The sequence below is a fragment of the Anser cygnoides genome, chromosome 3 (assembly GCF_040182565.1).
Source record: "Anser cygnoides isolate HZ-2024a breed goose chromosome 3, Taihu_goose_T2T_genome, whole genome shotgun sequence".
NCBI lineage: Eukaryota > Metazoa > Chordata > Aves > Anseriformes > Anatidae > Anser > Anser cygnoides.
In genome coordinates, this window is record NC_089875.1 from 32,522,895 (window position 1) to 32,540,628 (window position 17,734).

Below are 17,734 nucleotides of genomic sequence, written 5' to 3' on the forward strand. Positions count from 1 at the left end.
AGCCCATGAGTTCTTGTACTTCTACTTTTCCAATTCTCTCCAGCATCACACCGAGAGAGAGTGAGCAAGGGGCTGTTAGCTGCCTGTTGGGGTTAAACCACAACAATGTTCAAATAAATCAGGGAGGAAAAGCCACAATATTATGGTCCTGCATTGCTCTGTAATGACTAGCAGAATTTGCTGATGCTTTCAGGTAGGGAAGTTCACCCTTCAAAAACAGCACTGACATTTTAAGTTGCTTCTGTCTTCCACACTAAATTATCTCTCTTCATTATAGGGGAGTCTCACCTCCTGAACTCAGACACCCTGGCAGACTGTGTGAATAAGACAAATGCACTTCAGCGTGCCCAGGAGAGTCCCTTTCAACCACTGCTCGAGCTCAGCCTGGCTGGCTTCGTGATGGAATGCATTAAGGATGCTCACATGGTCTGTGAGCATGGCTCATCTGGGAGGCAGTAACTCCCTAAATCATTTTGGCTTGTTCCACGAGAGCACATTTCTCTCAAGCCTGGATGCTGCGTGTTCATGAAGGGCAGACCAAATGTCAGCCCTCAGGAGCTCTGCAGGGCTTGTCTTCCCTCGAGCATCTTGCGTAGCTCTGTGCCTTGCTGCTTTACGCCTTCTTCCTGAGGATGACAAATCAGAAAATACCAATGCCCTGAAATCATTGATAGGTTTACTGCTTTCCTTGAAGTTTCTGGCATGATTATTAAGGCCTTCTCATCATCTGTTGTGTTCAGTTATACTACATGATATAATGCCTTTTTTCTAGCATGTCCTCTGCCATGTTGTTTGTATCTCCTGACTTCTGTATTCATTTTAACATTCCAGTTTATTTTTTAATCTTCTGAGGGTACCATCTCTACCAAAATGTCTTCTCCCTATCGTTCTTTTGTAGTCTGCACATCCAGCAAAGCCTTTAGCTGTATGAAACAAGAAGTGTGCATGGACTTTGTCCATCTTGGCTGTCTGTTTTAACATGCTTGACCTAAGTACTCTAAATGAAATAAAACGCTTTTCGGTTTCATTTGTACTAGGCTACAGGGTGCTACAACAAAAGATTAATGGCTATAGCTGGCGTGCTGACAGGCAGAGAGGGGTCATTGCTGCCCTCTTGTTCCAGACGGATTCCATTCCTCGAAGAAAGGCTGCACTCCTTAGGCCTAATGACAGGTTGACATAGAATTTATTTTCTTGGCAGAAATAGCGGTTGGGATGGAAACGTGCATGTATTGTACAGCAAATCTTTTGTTTCTTTCATTTTTCTTCAGTTAAAAAGGTTAAATATGTTTTCTTGGGAACCTTAAACTATTCTCATTCATTCTAGAAATAGAAACTGTTGTAATACTAGTAGGTAACTATACATTTCCTTTCACTGCTGAAATAAACCCAGTTCATACAATGCACGATGGAAAGGCTGTTTTGCTGTCTTTCAGAAGAACCGTGTTGTGTTTTGCATGCTAACTAGCTCTGTTGTGGGACAGGGAAATCCTGAGCGGCTTTCTTAGATTAACTTGGGCTAAATTATCTTGGAGTATTTATGCAGTTCTCCTCTGCCTTGAAAAATTTCTCGGACACAGTTTCAGGCTATTTTTCTTATTAATATAAATTGTCTGAATTTATTGCTTATCAAAATTACTTCATTTATTGTTTACCAAAGTTACATCTCCAGTGTTTGTCTTTTCTTTATGTTTCTCTGTTTCCAGGCACTAGCACAGCTACTGCTGAATCTTCCTACTTGTCTGCATAACTATCAGGTTAAATGCATTCATTTAGGGTTTTATGTCAAAGCCAAACTTTTTAAATGGACTGGCAAAATCATTTTTATTCATACCTAAAATAAATATTCAAAAAAATCAAAACAATGTAAATCACTAAAGTTATTGAGTCTTTCTTAAATTAAGTAAGGCCTAAACAAAGAATTTGAAAAAACACTTCCAGAAGAGAAAAACTGCTATAGACCTCTATTTCATTACCTACCTCTTAAAACCAGCTTGTATTCTAATTTGAAGTTGTTTCTTTAGAAATCAAATGCTCATTGCTCTGGTCATTTCTTCTCTAGCTGTGTCTAATCCTTCTGAAGATCTAAATACGCTTGACCCAGTGGAAGAGAAACTTCGAACCCAAATTGAGGAAGAGAAAAAAAGGTATTACTTTTGCCTCAAATCATCCTTCAGAAGATAAAGTATACTGATATTATATTACAGTTTTATACATACAGTTAACCTCAAGGTTTTCTCTGACATATTAAAAAATGTTAGCTTTGTGGTTCACAGGTAGCTTTTAAATTTATGTATATTCTGTTGGTTTGTCTGTAAGATGCCACAGTAAGCGAATGGGAAACCTTTATGATAGGGCTAAAGGTCAAAAATTAATAAAATGACTTTATGTCCCTCTTGAGGATTAGTATTAAAACTTTGTTCTTTGAATCCAAATGTACTGTGAAACATCTTTGTAGATTCATGAATGTCTCGCCTTCCTTGACCCAAGGAAAACCTTTTGTCTATACAGGACTAAGTAAGTGTAAATAATATACAGAATATGAATTAGTCAACCAATCCTTCTGTTTGTTTTAATGTAGCTGTAGCTAAGAGGATAAAAGGAAAATAGATGCAAGGATATCAGTTCTAAGTAATTTGCTATCATTTATGTTAGGTGTGACCTATGAGGAAGCTTCTGGCTGTTTCATACTACAGCAAATCTTTGACTACATATTAGTTTCTGTTTGGACGGGGAATCAAGGCATAGCTTGACATATTTGAACCTGTATTTAATTGTTGATCAATATTGGTCACACTAGAACTTCAGTAATTTTTTTCAATGAAATATTTTTTTTCTGGATAAATTTCTTGTACCTACTGTCTAGTGAAGCTGTCATAAAATATGAGATGTGTTGGAAAATCTTCAATAACCTTTCTTCTTCTTAAATTAGTTATAAAACAATGTACAATCGCTTGAAAGGGCTGAAGGTAGAGATTGAGCACCTACAACTTCTCATGGAAAAAGCAAAGGTGAAGCTGCAAAAAGACTTTGAAGTCTGGTGGTCTGAAGAGGCGGCAAATCTACAGGTATAAAGTCACTTTTGTATTTCTTCTATTTTCACATAAATGTGACATCTTCAATCATTTCTTAAAGAAGTACTTAATTGACTAGATAGAAAGCAGTATGAAGGATGAGATTTGGGGCCTGATTCACCTCTACTCATTCCAATGTAAACCAGACAAAGCTAATGTGAATTATGCCTGTATGAAGTTCACACAAACAAAGCAAAACCCTTGCTTTCTGTTCTATTTTCTGTTCTGACATCCTCCCAAACAACTTGAATAAAAGCCAAGAATGGTCCCAAAAATGCCAAAGACTATGAAGGAACATAACATGAATAGAAGAGATTGGAAAATAGAACCTTCTCAATCCTAGCAAAACTATGATTTCATCAGGTTTATGACATGTATATTAGAAAATGGCAGTCATAGTTGTAATATGGACAAAACCCAACAAATGTAATCTTTTTTCTTTTCTTTTTTTTTAAGCAATATTTCAGTCTCTTGTAATCTTTCAGCTTTAAGTTCCCAGATCACCAACTGTCAGCGCAGAGCATGTGTGCTCTTGCCATCTAACTGAGCCCCACCATGACCACGATTGCCTGTTTAAGAACCTAGCAGAAACTGTGATCTAATTTAATCAGTTCTATAAGAGATGTAGTGTATGTGAAGTTCATAACACAGTGAGACAGCAACACAGTTTCACAAACACAGGGGACAGTACAGAGGGTCTGGAGGGGGAAGAACCGAAACAACATAACTTTCTTAAGAGCTTCCCTTCAGACATTTTTTCTAATGACTTCGAAGCAGTGACATGGCATCTCACAGGACAGCATTGCCATGAGATGCACATCAGCCTAATGAAAAAGACTGTTAAGTGCAATCCATCCATATCACATTATTAACTGGAAGAAAATATTTACTCCTGGGTGAAAAGTTGTTATAAACAAATAAATGTTTAGTCAGTATTTTATTTAATTTCATTGAGTAAAAAATTTAAACTACTTTTAAGAAAATAGTCTAAAATAAATACCAGACTTAACATGAGGAACTTAGTTATCCATAAAGCACCATCAAACTAGCTTAAATTCAAGCTAATATTACAAAGTACTTTTCAAATTTAAATCCCCAACCGTATTAGTGGCAAAGAGAATATTTCAGTGACCCTCCTGTCTAAAAATTTAGATTTTGAAAATCACTGAAAGTAATAATCTTGAATCCACTGGAACACAATGTCCACTGTCCTCTAACAGGGGAGGTCCAGGATTTAGCTTCTCATGATTTACCAGTAGAAGATTAAAAACTGGGGAAAAAAAATGGGATTGATATCTTGGATCTTGACCTGTCTATACATCTGAGCTCGCTAAGAAACTCAAATCAGAGAGCATGTGCTGTTACATATTAAAAACCTGTAACTTGAGCTTAAAAATACTTGAACCAATCCTAAACACTTTTCTCTTTGTTCAGAAGTGTTTGTTCAAGCGAAGAAAATACTATGTGATTCAGACTGTGTTTTTTGAATGAGTCATTGACCTGCCTTGGTATTGCTGAGACCTGTAGTCCAATATTAAGTGCTCTAAAATAATCCTATCCTACATAATTTTATTTTTCAATCTAGGTCCATCAGGGAAAAACAGAGTTGGTCAGCTCACCGAATAGCACAACAGTTTATCCTCAGTTTATCAAATCTTCACAGTCTCTACCAACTAACAGGTAAATTGGTCATTTTTCTCTTCCTTGCTTACTTGTAAGAAAATGTAGTTTTACTAGAACTGCAGTACACCAGAATGCTTTGCAAATATCACACTCAGAAATTATATTTCCAGTTACAAGAAAAATGACTGTGTAGAAAATGAATTTTTATCATTCAGTTGTTTTGCAGTCATATTTAAGGTAGCTTATTGTAACTGAGTCCTTTTGAGTTGTTGGTCTTGGGACCCTGGAAACCTATCACCAAGGATCCCATGACAGATTACTAGGAAAATAAAGACTGTTATTAGTCAGTTTTGCTGCACAAGGAGGCTATATGTCCTTTGAAAGGTATACAGGAGCCTGCAAATCAAAATTAATTAATTAATAGACTTTATATATAGCCTAGATTTGTTCTTGAAAAGATGTCCTGGTGCTACACTTATGCAGCGTATTGTTCCACAATGATATTGCATGTGATATTGTAAAACACTAGTGCGTCCTCTGCAGTACAAAAATGTAATTATGTCAGTTGTTTCATCATTGATCACTTTGGATTTCAAAATATCTAATTTAAATTTGCAGTAACAGATCCTTCATAGCCTTCAAGCAAGGCAGAGTATGAGAAAATGCATACCAGAATATACAGGTTTCTATGCTCATGGACAATCTCCTTCCTTTTCACTTTCTGCCTCTCTCTCCCTCCTTCTCATTATATTGTTTATCTTTCTCTGACGTGTAGCTTTACCTATATTTTTATAACAATACTCAAATGATATTTCCTGCTTTGCAGCAAACATAATATATCCTACATGCCATTAAATAATGAATACTTTTTGATTTGCCTAAAACTAAAATACATTTTAATTTTTATTGTAAACTCCTGTATATCTACAGTAATTTCCCCATAATCAGTGCAGAGAGAGAATGAAACAAATAATCCTCTAAGGATGTCTAAGAAGGCATTTTCAAATGTCTCAAGCTGATGAAAACCAACTCTAGTTTTTTTGACTTTGCTTCAATTCTTATTCTGTGTTCTCTAAAGATTTAGATGCTATTTGCTTTGCATGACATGGTTTAAGACCAAATTTGAGCTGTTCATTTCTGGTTTTAGGCTGAAGGTTACTAGTCCCACAGCAAAGCTGATGGAACAGAATGTGAAAGCATTTTTAGTCTAGCTCAGCACAAAGCCAGCCAAGTTAGCTCAAACAATCCATGACTGTCATTTGAACTCTTTAACTTCATACTGAATTAAACTAAGGACTTCTTGCACAACCTCTTTGCCTTGTTGTTCTTGGGAACAACAACTTCTCATTGGTGTACTACTGCATTGCTCAGGTCAGTGATATCTTCTGCAGTTTAAGCTAGAATTAAAAAGAGCATATGATAATGCCTCAGGAGATTTCAGTGCGATGGGAGACTGCCGTCCATGAGTGGTGCTTTCTTCTTCCAACATCCTCGCTCCATCTCAGAAGCAAAATTGCATAATTGGTTCCTGTATATTTTTATTTTAAACTTTTCCTTCAAATGCCTTGATCATTTGTGTTTATTACTGGGGGACAGATCTCAGAAAAGGTTATCTGGTATTTGGAATAGAACAGGGGAAAATGTCTCGTGTCTTTAAACTGCCGAGCTTATTTCAGAGTCCTGTAGTGTCCCACATGGTCTCTTAGAAAAACTCTCATGTTCTTTAAACAGTTTTTCTGTGTTTAAGTAATGGATGTGTTCAGTGATACTGGCTGACTGGTCCTTACATAGGTATCACAGACCCAGAGCATTCATCTTCTTGAACTGAAATTGTAGAAAGAGTCAGGAAGTATATAGTTTTGTTTTCCCGTATCTAATACCATTTCTATCAGCATTCTTGCAATGATCCTTCAAAGCTAACTGGTCTTTCCTTCTTACAGTTCCAGAGAACCAATCTTATTTTGTTTGTTTAAACATATTTTACACAGGTACATTTCCAATTATGATGTATATGGAATTAGAAGTACTATTTCTGCTTTTTGTGAGGCAGAGCTGCAGGCTTAACATCCTACTGTGCATGAAATTTTACTTTTCCCCCTACTTGAGGCAATAACATTTTAGAGTAGCAGTTTCCAATTTCACGGGCTCTAAGAGTATAAAACAGTAAAATATTTATTTTCCAAGGATTTCTTTGACCCCAGTCGACACAGGAACTTTACTTACCAGCTCCCATGATTACGTAGGATGAGTCTAGGCTACAATTTCTCCTCTCTGTTACATAGTCCCAAGACACAAATGGCTCTTTGTTTCTAATTCACCTTAAATCAACAGTCTCTTTCTGAAATGATATTGCTATCTTCACCTAGCAGAATAACTGATCACAAAAGCAGAGACCAACATAAATTATATACAATATAATGTGTAAATAAAACCTATTTCCAAGAAGGAATTTAGTTCACAGGTGTGTTCAATAGATACAAGATCTAAAACTGGGCTGCACGTCAGAAATCTAGGATTGCTGTTGACAGAATAAGTATGCAGTAAAACTACTCAGACATACTTCTTAGTGTGAATGGATATAAATACAGACTTTAGGATTAGAAGTAATAAATTTTCTATTTCAGCACATCAAGGATACAAGTATATGTCATAATCTTTCTTGAGATTTATGTCTGTTTGAACAAAATCTTTTGATCACCTTCTAGTGCCTAATTCTTGTGGATTGTTATTGTATGGCACACCTTGGTTACGTTATTAAGCCTTGGGAAGGGAATGTGATAGCCTCAAATTATATTTTATATTAAATCAATTTATAACTAAAATAACAGAGAAGGGAAGCTAGTAATCCTCGTGAGGCTTAAGAAGGATACACACATATAAAAGGCATTCAATCCATGCCCAAACTTGTCTCTTTTTCATTTGAGAAAAAGAAAAAGGGGGGGGGGGGGGGGGGGGGGGGCTGAATTGTTAAGTGTCAAAATGAGTTTGTTATAAAGGAGTTAAACAGCATTTCTGCCTTGGTAAGCTTTGAAAACCGTTGGATTGATCCTACTCCCACTAGAGTAAGAAGCAAAACCTCACTGATTTCAGTGACCACAGTTCTGAAGTAGTGAGTAGGGTGACATCAGTGGGTTTTGGGATGAGAAAAAACATGTCTGCATAAGAAAGGACATTTATTGAACAGGTTAATCCTGTTACTAAATCTGATATATATAAAATAGCTGAAACCAATAGTTTGTATATATGTATAGAAGCTAATAGGCTCATGTTCATTAACCTGTTGAGTAGATTCAACAGGTTTCCAGATTATATTTATCTTTGCATATACTTCATATGAAGCTTGTAGAAATATTAAATCTCATCTTTTCTGAAAATATTACTTAAAAAGGAGAACAACTGTGCAAAGTGCAGAAAGAATGACCCATCTTTATATTCCACATAGAAAAGTGTCTAACCAGCAATCCCAGGGTCACAGGACAAAGAGAAATGAAGAGGAATAAAATAATCAAGAATTTTATCCAAAAGGAACACCTTCGAACTTGAAAAAGAATAGAATTTCAAGATCATCTGGTCCAACTATACCCCTACCACCAATATCACCCACTAAACCATGTCCGTAAGCACTAGGTCCAACCTTTCCTTTCCGCCACCTCCCTGGGCAACCCATTCCAAATATACCCTACTTGTCCATGTTCTCTCTACCATCTCTACCATAAAGCTGTGGTATTAACTGCAACTCACACTGTATATATGTTTATGTCTCTCAGTGGCTTCCTGTCAAGTCTGCAAAAAGTCTTTGTTCATCCTTGCACATTCCTCTAACATGTTGTCTTTCATTTAAGAAGTTTATCAGAACCTTTTCTGTTCAAGTTACTTCTCTTGCTGAATGTTTAATTTCACTAGTGTTGAACTGTTCTTGTACTTCCCTTCAATCAAGCAAATGTTGGATACTTACTCAAATCTAAAAATTTTGGATTGTTTTCTTCTCTCGGAAGGAATCCATTCCTTTTCAATTCACTGATATTCTAACCTCAGTCATTCCCTTTTACTTGATCTCACTTGTCCTGTTCCAGCAAACCCCAGAGTGACATGAAGATATTTTCAGACAACTCTTCACATTCTTTGGTGACTTCTACCACCAGTTGTTTTAGTATTATTGTCCTGAACAATACTTTAGGATTGCAAAATTTACTCCCTATATTAGTGCTGTGTGAAAAAAATTGAAACATTTGCACTTTTTGCAGCATTTTCTATCTTGTTTGTTTTTCATTCCTGCCAATTTTCTGCAGTGTTACATGACGATAAAATATAATGTGGGAATAACATGTTTGATTAATGACATTTCAAAGGTTTTCAAATGTTGGTAACAATTTAACTCAAACAATTTATCTAAGAATTTCCAAGTGAAGCCAAATTTGATTTTGTAACCGAATACAGAAATGCTCCGATTTTAAGCAGCTTTAATCTTGCTAAATATATTTTGTCTGCCTTTAAACAGAACATCTGTTCCCTTCACTTCCAAGGCTCAGATGACTGGAGAACTGCAGCTGATTTGTTTTTAACAATGCAGAGGTTGCATATCTTTGAAGTTAACACTCATTCTCCATTTTATTCAGTGCTGCACTGGCAAATCAAGCATTCATACAATGACACACATCATCTTTCCAGCTTCTCCACCCTGAGTGCTAGATGGAGTTGATCAGCTCAGAGGACAGCTGCCTCTGGCCCTTGGGATCCCACAGCAAGGGAGACACTACAGCAGCACTGTGTACATCTCTCCAGCTGCTGCCCCATGCCCAACCCAGACATATGCCTCCCCAACAGATGACCCAAACAGGAAAAGCAAGTCACCCACTGGGTGAAACTTCATCTACTAAGATTTAAAAAAAAAAAAAAAAAAAAATCGAGAAATCTGTCAACTATCTGTAATCTCCAGAAAAAGCATGAAATTTACTGAAACAGTACGGAAACAGGGATTTGAGACAGCTTGAATTCGGCTCAAGAAAAAAAAAAAAAAGATTCAGAATGAAAAATGGAATTATACATTGTCAAAAGAACCTGAATAATGTTAGAGCTTAGGAGCCAGATATAGAGACTGCATTTCTACAGCTCATATGTCCATCTAAATCCAAAACTGTGAGTCAGGAGTGCCAAGTTACACATTACAGAAATGTTAGTTGGAAGACACCTCTAGAGATCTCTACACCGACCTCTTGCTTGAAGGACTATCATCACAGTAAATTAGGTCACCTATGGTTTTCTCTGGCTTTGTCAAGCACCCAGACTCAAGAAGTGCTGACTGCATTTGAAAATTGAGTCACCAAACACTTCTTACTTTCAGTTTTCCTTAACACCTTCAGTTTCACCTCTTTGCCAATGCAAAATTTTCTCAGATTTAGCAGCTAGAAAAGTAGTTTTCATGCAAAGACATCAACACCTAAGACTCCCGTGATGCCCAGTCCTTCAGGCTTAACGCATTGCCCCCACCCAAATCTGTCATAATGGATTTCCATTCAATTTGGAGCAGTATTAGCAAAATTTCCCCTTTTCTCATCACTGGAAAAGCATCTAATACTCAGATTAAAGAGGAGAGTACTGGCTTCTGAAAAGAGTTTAGGAGGAAGTTGCACACCCTAAATGTTACTGAATCTGAGCATACAAACTACTGCACAAGGAAATTACGCTCTTTCATCCCCTTTTTATTCAACCTATCTTGCAATGCCATGGAAAAATTGTCACAGCTTCAGAACGAAGGGTGCAGATTATCCCCATACAGACCATCCCTCTAACCTAAGGCTTAGAGCAATCACTATGATATGTAAAAAAGGCTTTGAGTTCTGCCGAGCTAAAAGACTCATTTGTTAGATTAGTACTCTTATAATTAACCTCTTACATGGAAGCAACATCTCAAGTCATTAAAAAGCTTCCTTAACTTGCAGGATAAGAGTTTGGATCCCACAGACAAATGTCTGGCTGTAACCACTCCCTAGACAGAATAGCAGGACCATCTCTGAACACAGTAATATTAATTTCCTGGTTCAGGGCATCACTTCAATCAATCAAATTTTATATATATATATATATATATATATATTTAGTTTAATTTTTAAATATCAGCTTCCTTGGGTGCCTTGTTCTCCCAGAGCACTTTAAGGCAAGTTTTGGTATATTGTCCTGGGTCAAGGAGTCCAGCTGAAAGAAAGTGAGATCCTTAGAGGTTAAACCTTGTCAGACTTCTAGTGTCTTTTTTTTTTTTAATATTACCATTTTAAAAAAGTGATTTAACAATTTTGGAGAAGAATTTTCATTGAAACTCAATGAATTCAATGAATGAGACATGAGTTCAGACATATAAATTACCGCAGCATAAAAATTACTTACATCAGCTGATGTATCACGGTATTTATAAACTTACACATTCAGTTCATGGCAAATAAAAAGCAAAGAAGCTTATGGCAATGAAAAAGAATCACGCTAAGTCACATTACACATTACATTTGTTGCAGGCAAAGAACACAATCATGGATGGTTGCCGTGGGTCAGATCATAGAATCACAGAATGGTTTGGGTTGGAAGGGAACTTAAAGATCATCTGCTTCCAACTTTTCTACCATGGGCAGGGACAACTTGGCCCAATCCAACTTGGCCTTGAACACTTCCAGGGATGAGACATCCATGGCTTCTGTGAGCAACCTGTCCCAGTGCCTCACCTCCCTCAGAGTAAAGAATTTCCTCCTTATATCTAATCTAAACCTACCTTCTTTCAGCTTAAAGCCATTACTCCTTGTCCTAACACTACACTCCCTGACAAAGATGATGTGTTAAGATTTATTAAACCATCATACGTAGGTATCTCAGGGCACAGACACAGAGCCCTTATAGAAAATGGAATTTAAGGCCCTAGATCACTTCATTTGTAAGAACTGCCAAATCAGTGGAAAAAAAAAATCAGGAAATCCTAAAGCAGAACTACAATCTGGAGTTCCCAGATATTGTTAAACCGCATAGTAGGTAGTAACATCACACATCCTTCCTAGCTCTTGTAATATGTACACATAATAAAGTCTGGAATGTTATTAACATTAAATATGATATTTCTTTACTTGAATTAGACTGAGTCTTGATGTTATTTAATCCACTTAGGCAGGTGTGAATGGTATGGGACTTGAGGAGTTAAAGAGAAACATTCACTAAACCTAAAGCTGTTCATTTGAAAATGACTTATACTCTTGGGCACAATATCTTCTGCAAAAGTGAACCTGGCACAGTGTAATACAGTAAAATTTTAGTAATAAATTTCTTTCCTTTTTCAAGTTCTGTGCCAGAAATATCAATTCATCCGCCAACAATGAACAAACTACTGCAGAATTTGAAAAGCAAGAACTTGACAATCCTGCCATCTACTGGAAAAATCCTAAAACTGAGTAATTCCGTTTCTACTCTCATAGGGTTGTCACCAGATACAGCAGTGTTCACAAACACCCGGAGAGAGAGTGTCCCTGATATCCCACGGCAGAAATCTTCCTTCCTAGTTAAGAGATTCCTTGATAATGGTATCTGCAGGGACAGAAATGCACAACAGCCGTTTGCAATATATTTGGCTATCATCAACAAGTCCTCACTGAGTTTTTATTCAGTCTCCCACCAATTTCAGTAATAGTTTTGCTTGAGTAAAAAAAGAATGGAAAATGAGCTAAGGCCTCACTTGGCTAATAGTAAGTTTGAGAACTAAATATACCTCTACAAACTGTATCTCCATCAGGCACATCAAAGTGCTTTACAAGCCCTGCTTAGAAAGCAAATACTAAAAGCATAATCTTTATGAGTTTATGTGTCATTCCTTAGTAGTCACATTCCCTACATAAACCTAATCATCACATGGCTTCAAATGAAAGCACTCTTTCTTCCAGTAAACAAGAGTTTTATATAGACAAAAAATATAGGCAAAAAAAAAAAAAAGCTTGAAAAACACTTTTCTTTGTGGTTACTTAGCATGTACTAACATTCCCTCTACAAGGATTATATTCTACCTTTCATTTCTGCTCCCATTCCAGCTTTTCAGAGACCACAAGAGCCAGCTTTAATGAAGAGACATCTGGGAAAAACAATTCAAATAATTTTAATAACTCAACTTCAAAAACAAGGTAAGAAGGGTTATTCAGAGGAAAATGCAAACCAGTAATACAACACCTGGATAAGCCTCTATCACTCTCTGTAAAAACAGTCTATTTAAACCACACACACACAAAAAGGTGGAAATAGCAGGTTTTCCTCCAACTTCCAAAACAACACAAGCTGTCCCATAGCTTTACACACATAGGTGCATTATCAATAGGAAAGAAATGGGTTCTTTTTGGCCTGAGGTATTCACCCCCATGAGATCATGAATCCTCATGACTGTTTCTTCTCCTGCAAGAGAAAGAGACTGAAAGAGTAAATATAAACATTTGAAAGAAAGAGAGATCAGAGTATATAACTATCACGGAATGCAAAGTCTGTGTAGAAAATTTTCATTCTCATGATTTTGTCCTTTTGAAATTTTTGTAAAATTTTAGATAAGTTTTCCTGTGTATCCTTAAAATATTTTGAGTTTCCCTCCTACAAATTATTCTAGTATAATAAAATTATAGCAGCAGCCTGGGTGTATCAGGCTCAGCAAAAATAACATCATGTTTTTTTCAAAAGACGTACCGCTTTGTGAAAATTAGCTTAGCAGTTAAGTGGAAACTACTCTCTCTCCCTTTTTTTTTTCTTTGACAGCTCTTAATTTTTTTCTAACGTGCTAATTTCCATGTTCTTTTCTCCCACCAAAACATCATACCAAATCAGTATACTTCCAGAAGTTACATTCTCATTGTACTCAACAGGTCTATTAATGCCCTTAGGAAAATATGGATAAGTTACTATTTTTCCAACTGCAGAAGTAAGAACAAACAACAAGGTGTTGTTTTTTTTCATTCATTTTCCAAAACAACACCAAAAAATATGGAAGAGTTCATCCCCCCAAATATAGCATTTTAAAATTGCATTTATGCTTAAAAAAAAAACAGAAGAAAGGAAGTTAAAATGGAATTTAGACAGCATTTTCTCAAATACATTGTATATTTTTTATTTATGTATTATTGCTCCTTTGCTGGTATTTTGAGTTCTCCTTGTACATTACATAAGAGATATTTTATTGAGCTCATTTGTTATTTCTGCATTTTTTTCTGTTTTGGTTCACAAATTCAGTGACTGAGGACTTAATTGGTAGCACAAAGACAAGGATGTCAGACTTCTGTTTTGTGCTAGGCACAATTACTTTTTACTGCAATAGACGGTAAGAAACATCAGAAGTAACTATAATTAGAAAGGTGGGGTATGTGAAAATATTTTTTCTCCCTTTAATTCCACTTGTGCTTTCACATTGTAGTTTTTATCACTATATTTCTGATTCTAACATTGATGTTTACACAAGGCTAAAGACACCAGGCCAAATTCTTAGCTGATTAAAATAGCTTCTTTGTACTACATCATCTTATACCACCAGAGGGTCTATCCAAAAGCAGATGTAAGTCAGTGATTTAACTGCATAGATACAAGGGCTTGGTCCGGGCCAGAGACTTAACAGCACAAAGAAGTTGCCTCTGTCAGCAAATGTCGTGAATATCATGTGCTTGTTTACTGCCATGTATGGATGAAACCTTAATTCCCTTACAGTAGGCAAAGATACTAATTATCTGTTCAAATAAATAGCTGCCTTTTTTCCTGAAACAAACAAACATATGGCATGTTGTATCATTTCTTTGGTAAACTCACTATGCAAGGCCTTTCCACTTGGTGGTAAGTCTTTGACTCAGCAGTAAAATATTTTTAATCCTTTGTGAGATGCTTTATAACCAATCAGCATGTAGCCCTAGCAAATTAAAAAGCTATTAACTGATCTTAGGAGCCTACGTAAGAGCATTTAGGTGTCCTGAGCTTGATTTTACTTTGAACCATGCCCTCTCTAACATCTATACATCTCTAGTTGGAAAACGAAGTCCTCCATGTTGAAGAAGAGAGATAAAGCAACAGAAAAATAACCTTACTCAGTTAAAACCACAAATACTCTTTCTCATTTCAGGACCTCACCAAGTTCAAATACACCTATTCCTCTAACTGGAGACAGCCAGACTGATGCTGACATCCTAGCTTTTATTAAAGCAAGACAGAACATCCTGCAAAAGAAAGGTAAATCCTGCCAAAACAAATAGGAGGCCAAACAAAAATCTCCAGTAGAGCATTTTAAAGCCAAAATAGCTTTAGTCCACATTTACACTGACACAAGTGAGAACTGATTCTGGCTTAAGTTATATTACATTACATCCTCAGCCATTCTAAACCCTTGAGGTTCTTCACATGTATTTATTTTAGTAGCTCAATGCTGCAACCTAAAACTATGAAGGCTGCCTGTTTTAACCAACCACCGTCATGCGTGTCTGTGCTGCCAGCACGGTGTATTTATTTACACTTGAAAATGCACTTGAATGTGGTTTCTCAGTAATTTAAATACCTCCAAATCTTTGTTTACTATCTGGCCTGGTTTTCAGCTGGTACTAATTTAGCTGTAATAATTAACAACAAATAAAGATTATGCAAATGATTTCATTGCACCCTACTTCATCAAGCAGACTAGCCCGCTGTGTCTAACAGAGTATATTATTAAAGGATATTTCATTATATCAAGGTCTAGTAAAACTTTCTATGGATATTTGTCACCAAATCAGTTACTGAGAGAAATCATAGGCAGGCAATAAAGTTAGCTCACTCTACAGTATGATTAGTAAAATTGGCAGGAAGCAGAAAGCACTAAATACACAATAGTGGTGCTGCAAGGTAGCCTGAAAGAAATTCATTATTATAAAGAAAAGCAATCTGTGATTTTCTTTTTTTTTCTTTTTTTTTTTTTTGAGTAATAGTTTTTAGTTGCAGCAACCAATTAGACAGAAGATTAAAGCAATAGTGGCTAGTGAAGCAATAACTTTCCATCAGCACTTGAGCGCTGATGACAGCATTATTCAGTAAGCTATCAGCACCTGGCAGATGGTGTTAGCACTGTCACAAAGTGGGGTTTTGTTATCACACTGCTTATCAGGTAAAACTGTCAGGTAAACACACAGTGGCTGAAAAAACAGCCCCCTTACACTCATCCAAAGCAAACACTTAACACACTTAGGCTTTGGGTTCCCTTTTGTCTTTATTTAGAAAAGCTGTTGTCAAGTTTCTTCTGCAAATGAAATTAAGTTGAATTTATAGGCAGCTCACCAGAAATAGGTTAGAGATAAGTGTCTTACAACAAACATTTCAGGCCTTTAGAGTGTCCAGATCTGATCCATTTTGTATACAGTAATCTATCAAGCACATCTTGTCCTGTGATCATCTATCTCCTAAATCATACCATATCAGGAACATCTCTCTCAAATGCCTTTTCCATCCTGCTTGCTTTTCAGCCACAGGCTATTACCTAACATCATACATCAGTTTCAGAAGGGACTAGGCATTATCTACATTGACAACTATCTGGCCTGAAGGTCATGAATAGTATTCTTGCAGAACAAAGGAGGGTCAACACTTTAAAAATCCTTCTGAAGTTCTGAAGTTCTGACTTATTTTCTGACTTAATTTCAGAAATTCTTCTGAAGTTCTGACTTATTCTGACAATCCTGGTAGTGCAGAGCTGAATGGCGCAACCAGTCACTAAGCAGGGGGGAAAGAGTAAAGAGGATTCATAAATATGACCTGCATATTATAAATACTTGGGGACCTGATGTGTCATAGATATGAAACAGCTCAGCAGCAAGTTCTGAGAAGGATTTAGAGTCAACCTGGCAGATTAAAGGCTTCTTTTACTGGACTGAAAGGAAGACTTCCCTGATCTGAAAAATGGAGCAGGAGCCATTGATCAAAAAGTTTGTTAATTCTGATGTAGCAAGATGAAGGGACCAGGACCGCTAAGGAAGTACTTTTCTGTTCAGCACCATGATGGAACCTGAGGATATTTATGAAGTGCTGAGGTAGCTTTTCTAACTGGGATAAGAAAATGGTCTAAGTGACTGCCTCCCCTACTCCCATATCTCTAATAGTGCTACATGTTCCCTTTTCCTGTGTGCACAGCCTGGCACAATATACGGAGTAAAGGATACGACCGGGTAGAGTCCCCAAGGTTTCAGACTGCTCACCACTTTCTCCTCTGATCTTCCATGAAATTAAAGGGACAAAAGTTTCACATGGGGTATATTTAACTACAAGACTTCTTGCTTCATCTCAAGCAAGGTTCTGAGCTTGTCTCAAACACTGCTTAACTGCCTCTTCTCGGCTATTCTTTCTGTCATCACTTCACTCTTCCTTGACCTGTTTCCAGACTCATAGACTAAAAGGAGAAGAGAGTCACAATAACTTCTTTAGGGTTGTATGCTACAAGAAATTTCCAATAATAGTTGCATCCAAAGCAAATGAGAACTTGAGGGTCGTACTTTTTTTTTCTTTTTTTTTTTTTTCCAGTGAGGTGGGGATGGGGACTTGGTTTTGTTTATAATATATATATATATATATATATATATATATAAAAAATAGGTAAAGTGCAGATAAGTAGGGAGGATGGGTAGAAGAAGAGCAAATACAGTGAGAAAAAAAGAAAAATAAAGTATTATTGGTCTCAAACAGAACTTTTCCTCAATAAATCTCAAACATCTACAAGATAAAACGGAAAGAAATAATTGTGCCAGAGCCATTGAGTTTAGTCAGACAGCTTTGTACAGAAGCTGTGTGCTGACTCCTAGTCCAGCTCTCTGCAGCTGAGTTGTTCAATAAGAATTTCTGCATTAACACACAAATGTATGTACTCCTTGCATGATTATTACACAGTGTGCCATGTAGGAAACAAAGTGAGAAGGCATAAGTTCAGCCAAACCAAAGTCCACTGGGTCTAAAAAATGTCAACATATTGCTCTTTCCTTTGCTCTTCCTTTATTGATCCTGACTCTTACAAACAGTTATATCAATATCTTAGAAGCAAA

The 17,734-nt window shown here is 36.6% G+C and overlaps 1 protein-coding gene across 5 annotated transcripts in view; it reads left to right on the forward strand.

Moving 5' to 3' along the window:
• The window catches only part of KIF6 (kinesin family member 6), a 173,301-nt gene that overhangs the window by 152,464 nt on the left and 3,103 nt on the right, over positions 1-17,734 (forward strand). For 4 of the 5 annotated variants that reach the window (XR_007169484.2, XM_048080089.2, XM_048080090.2 and 1 more), the window contains 5 exons: positions 2,063-2,147; positions 2,933-3,068; positions 4,660-4,754; positions 12,752-12,841; positions 14,803-14,909. Coding sequence is in view for 4 of the 5 variants with exons in the window: in XM_048080089.2 (XP_047936046.2) it covers positions 2,063-2,147; positions 2,933-3,068; positions 4,660-4,754; positions 12,752-12,841; positions 14,803-14,909 (513 nt within the window). In the remaining variant the exon portion in view is untranslated. Of the gene's footprint in view, positions 1-2,062; positions 2,148-2,932; positions 3,069-4,659; positions 4,755-12,751; positions 12,842-14,802; positions 14,910-15,354; positions 15,363-17,734 lie in introns of all 5 variants that reach the window. The other variant, XM_048080091.2, reaches the window with a different exon arrangement.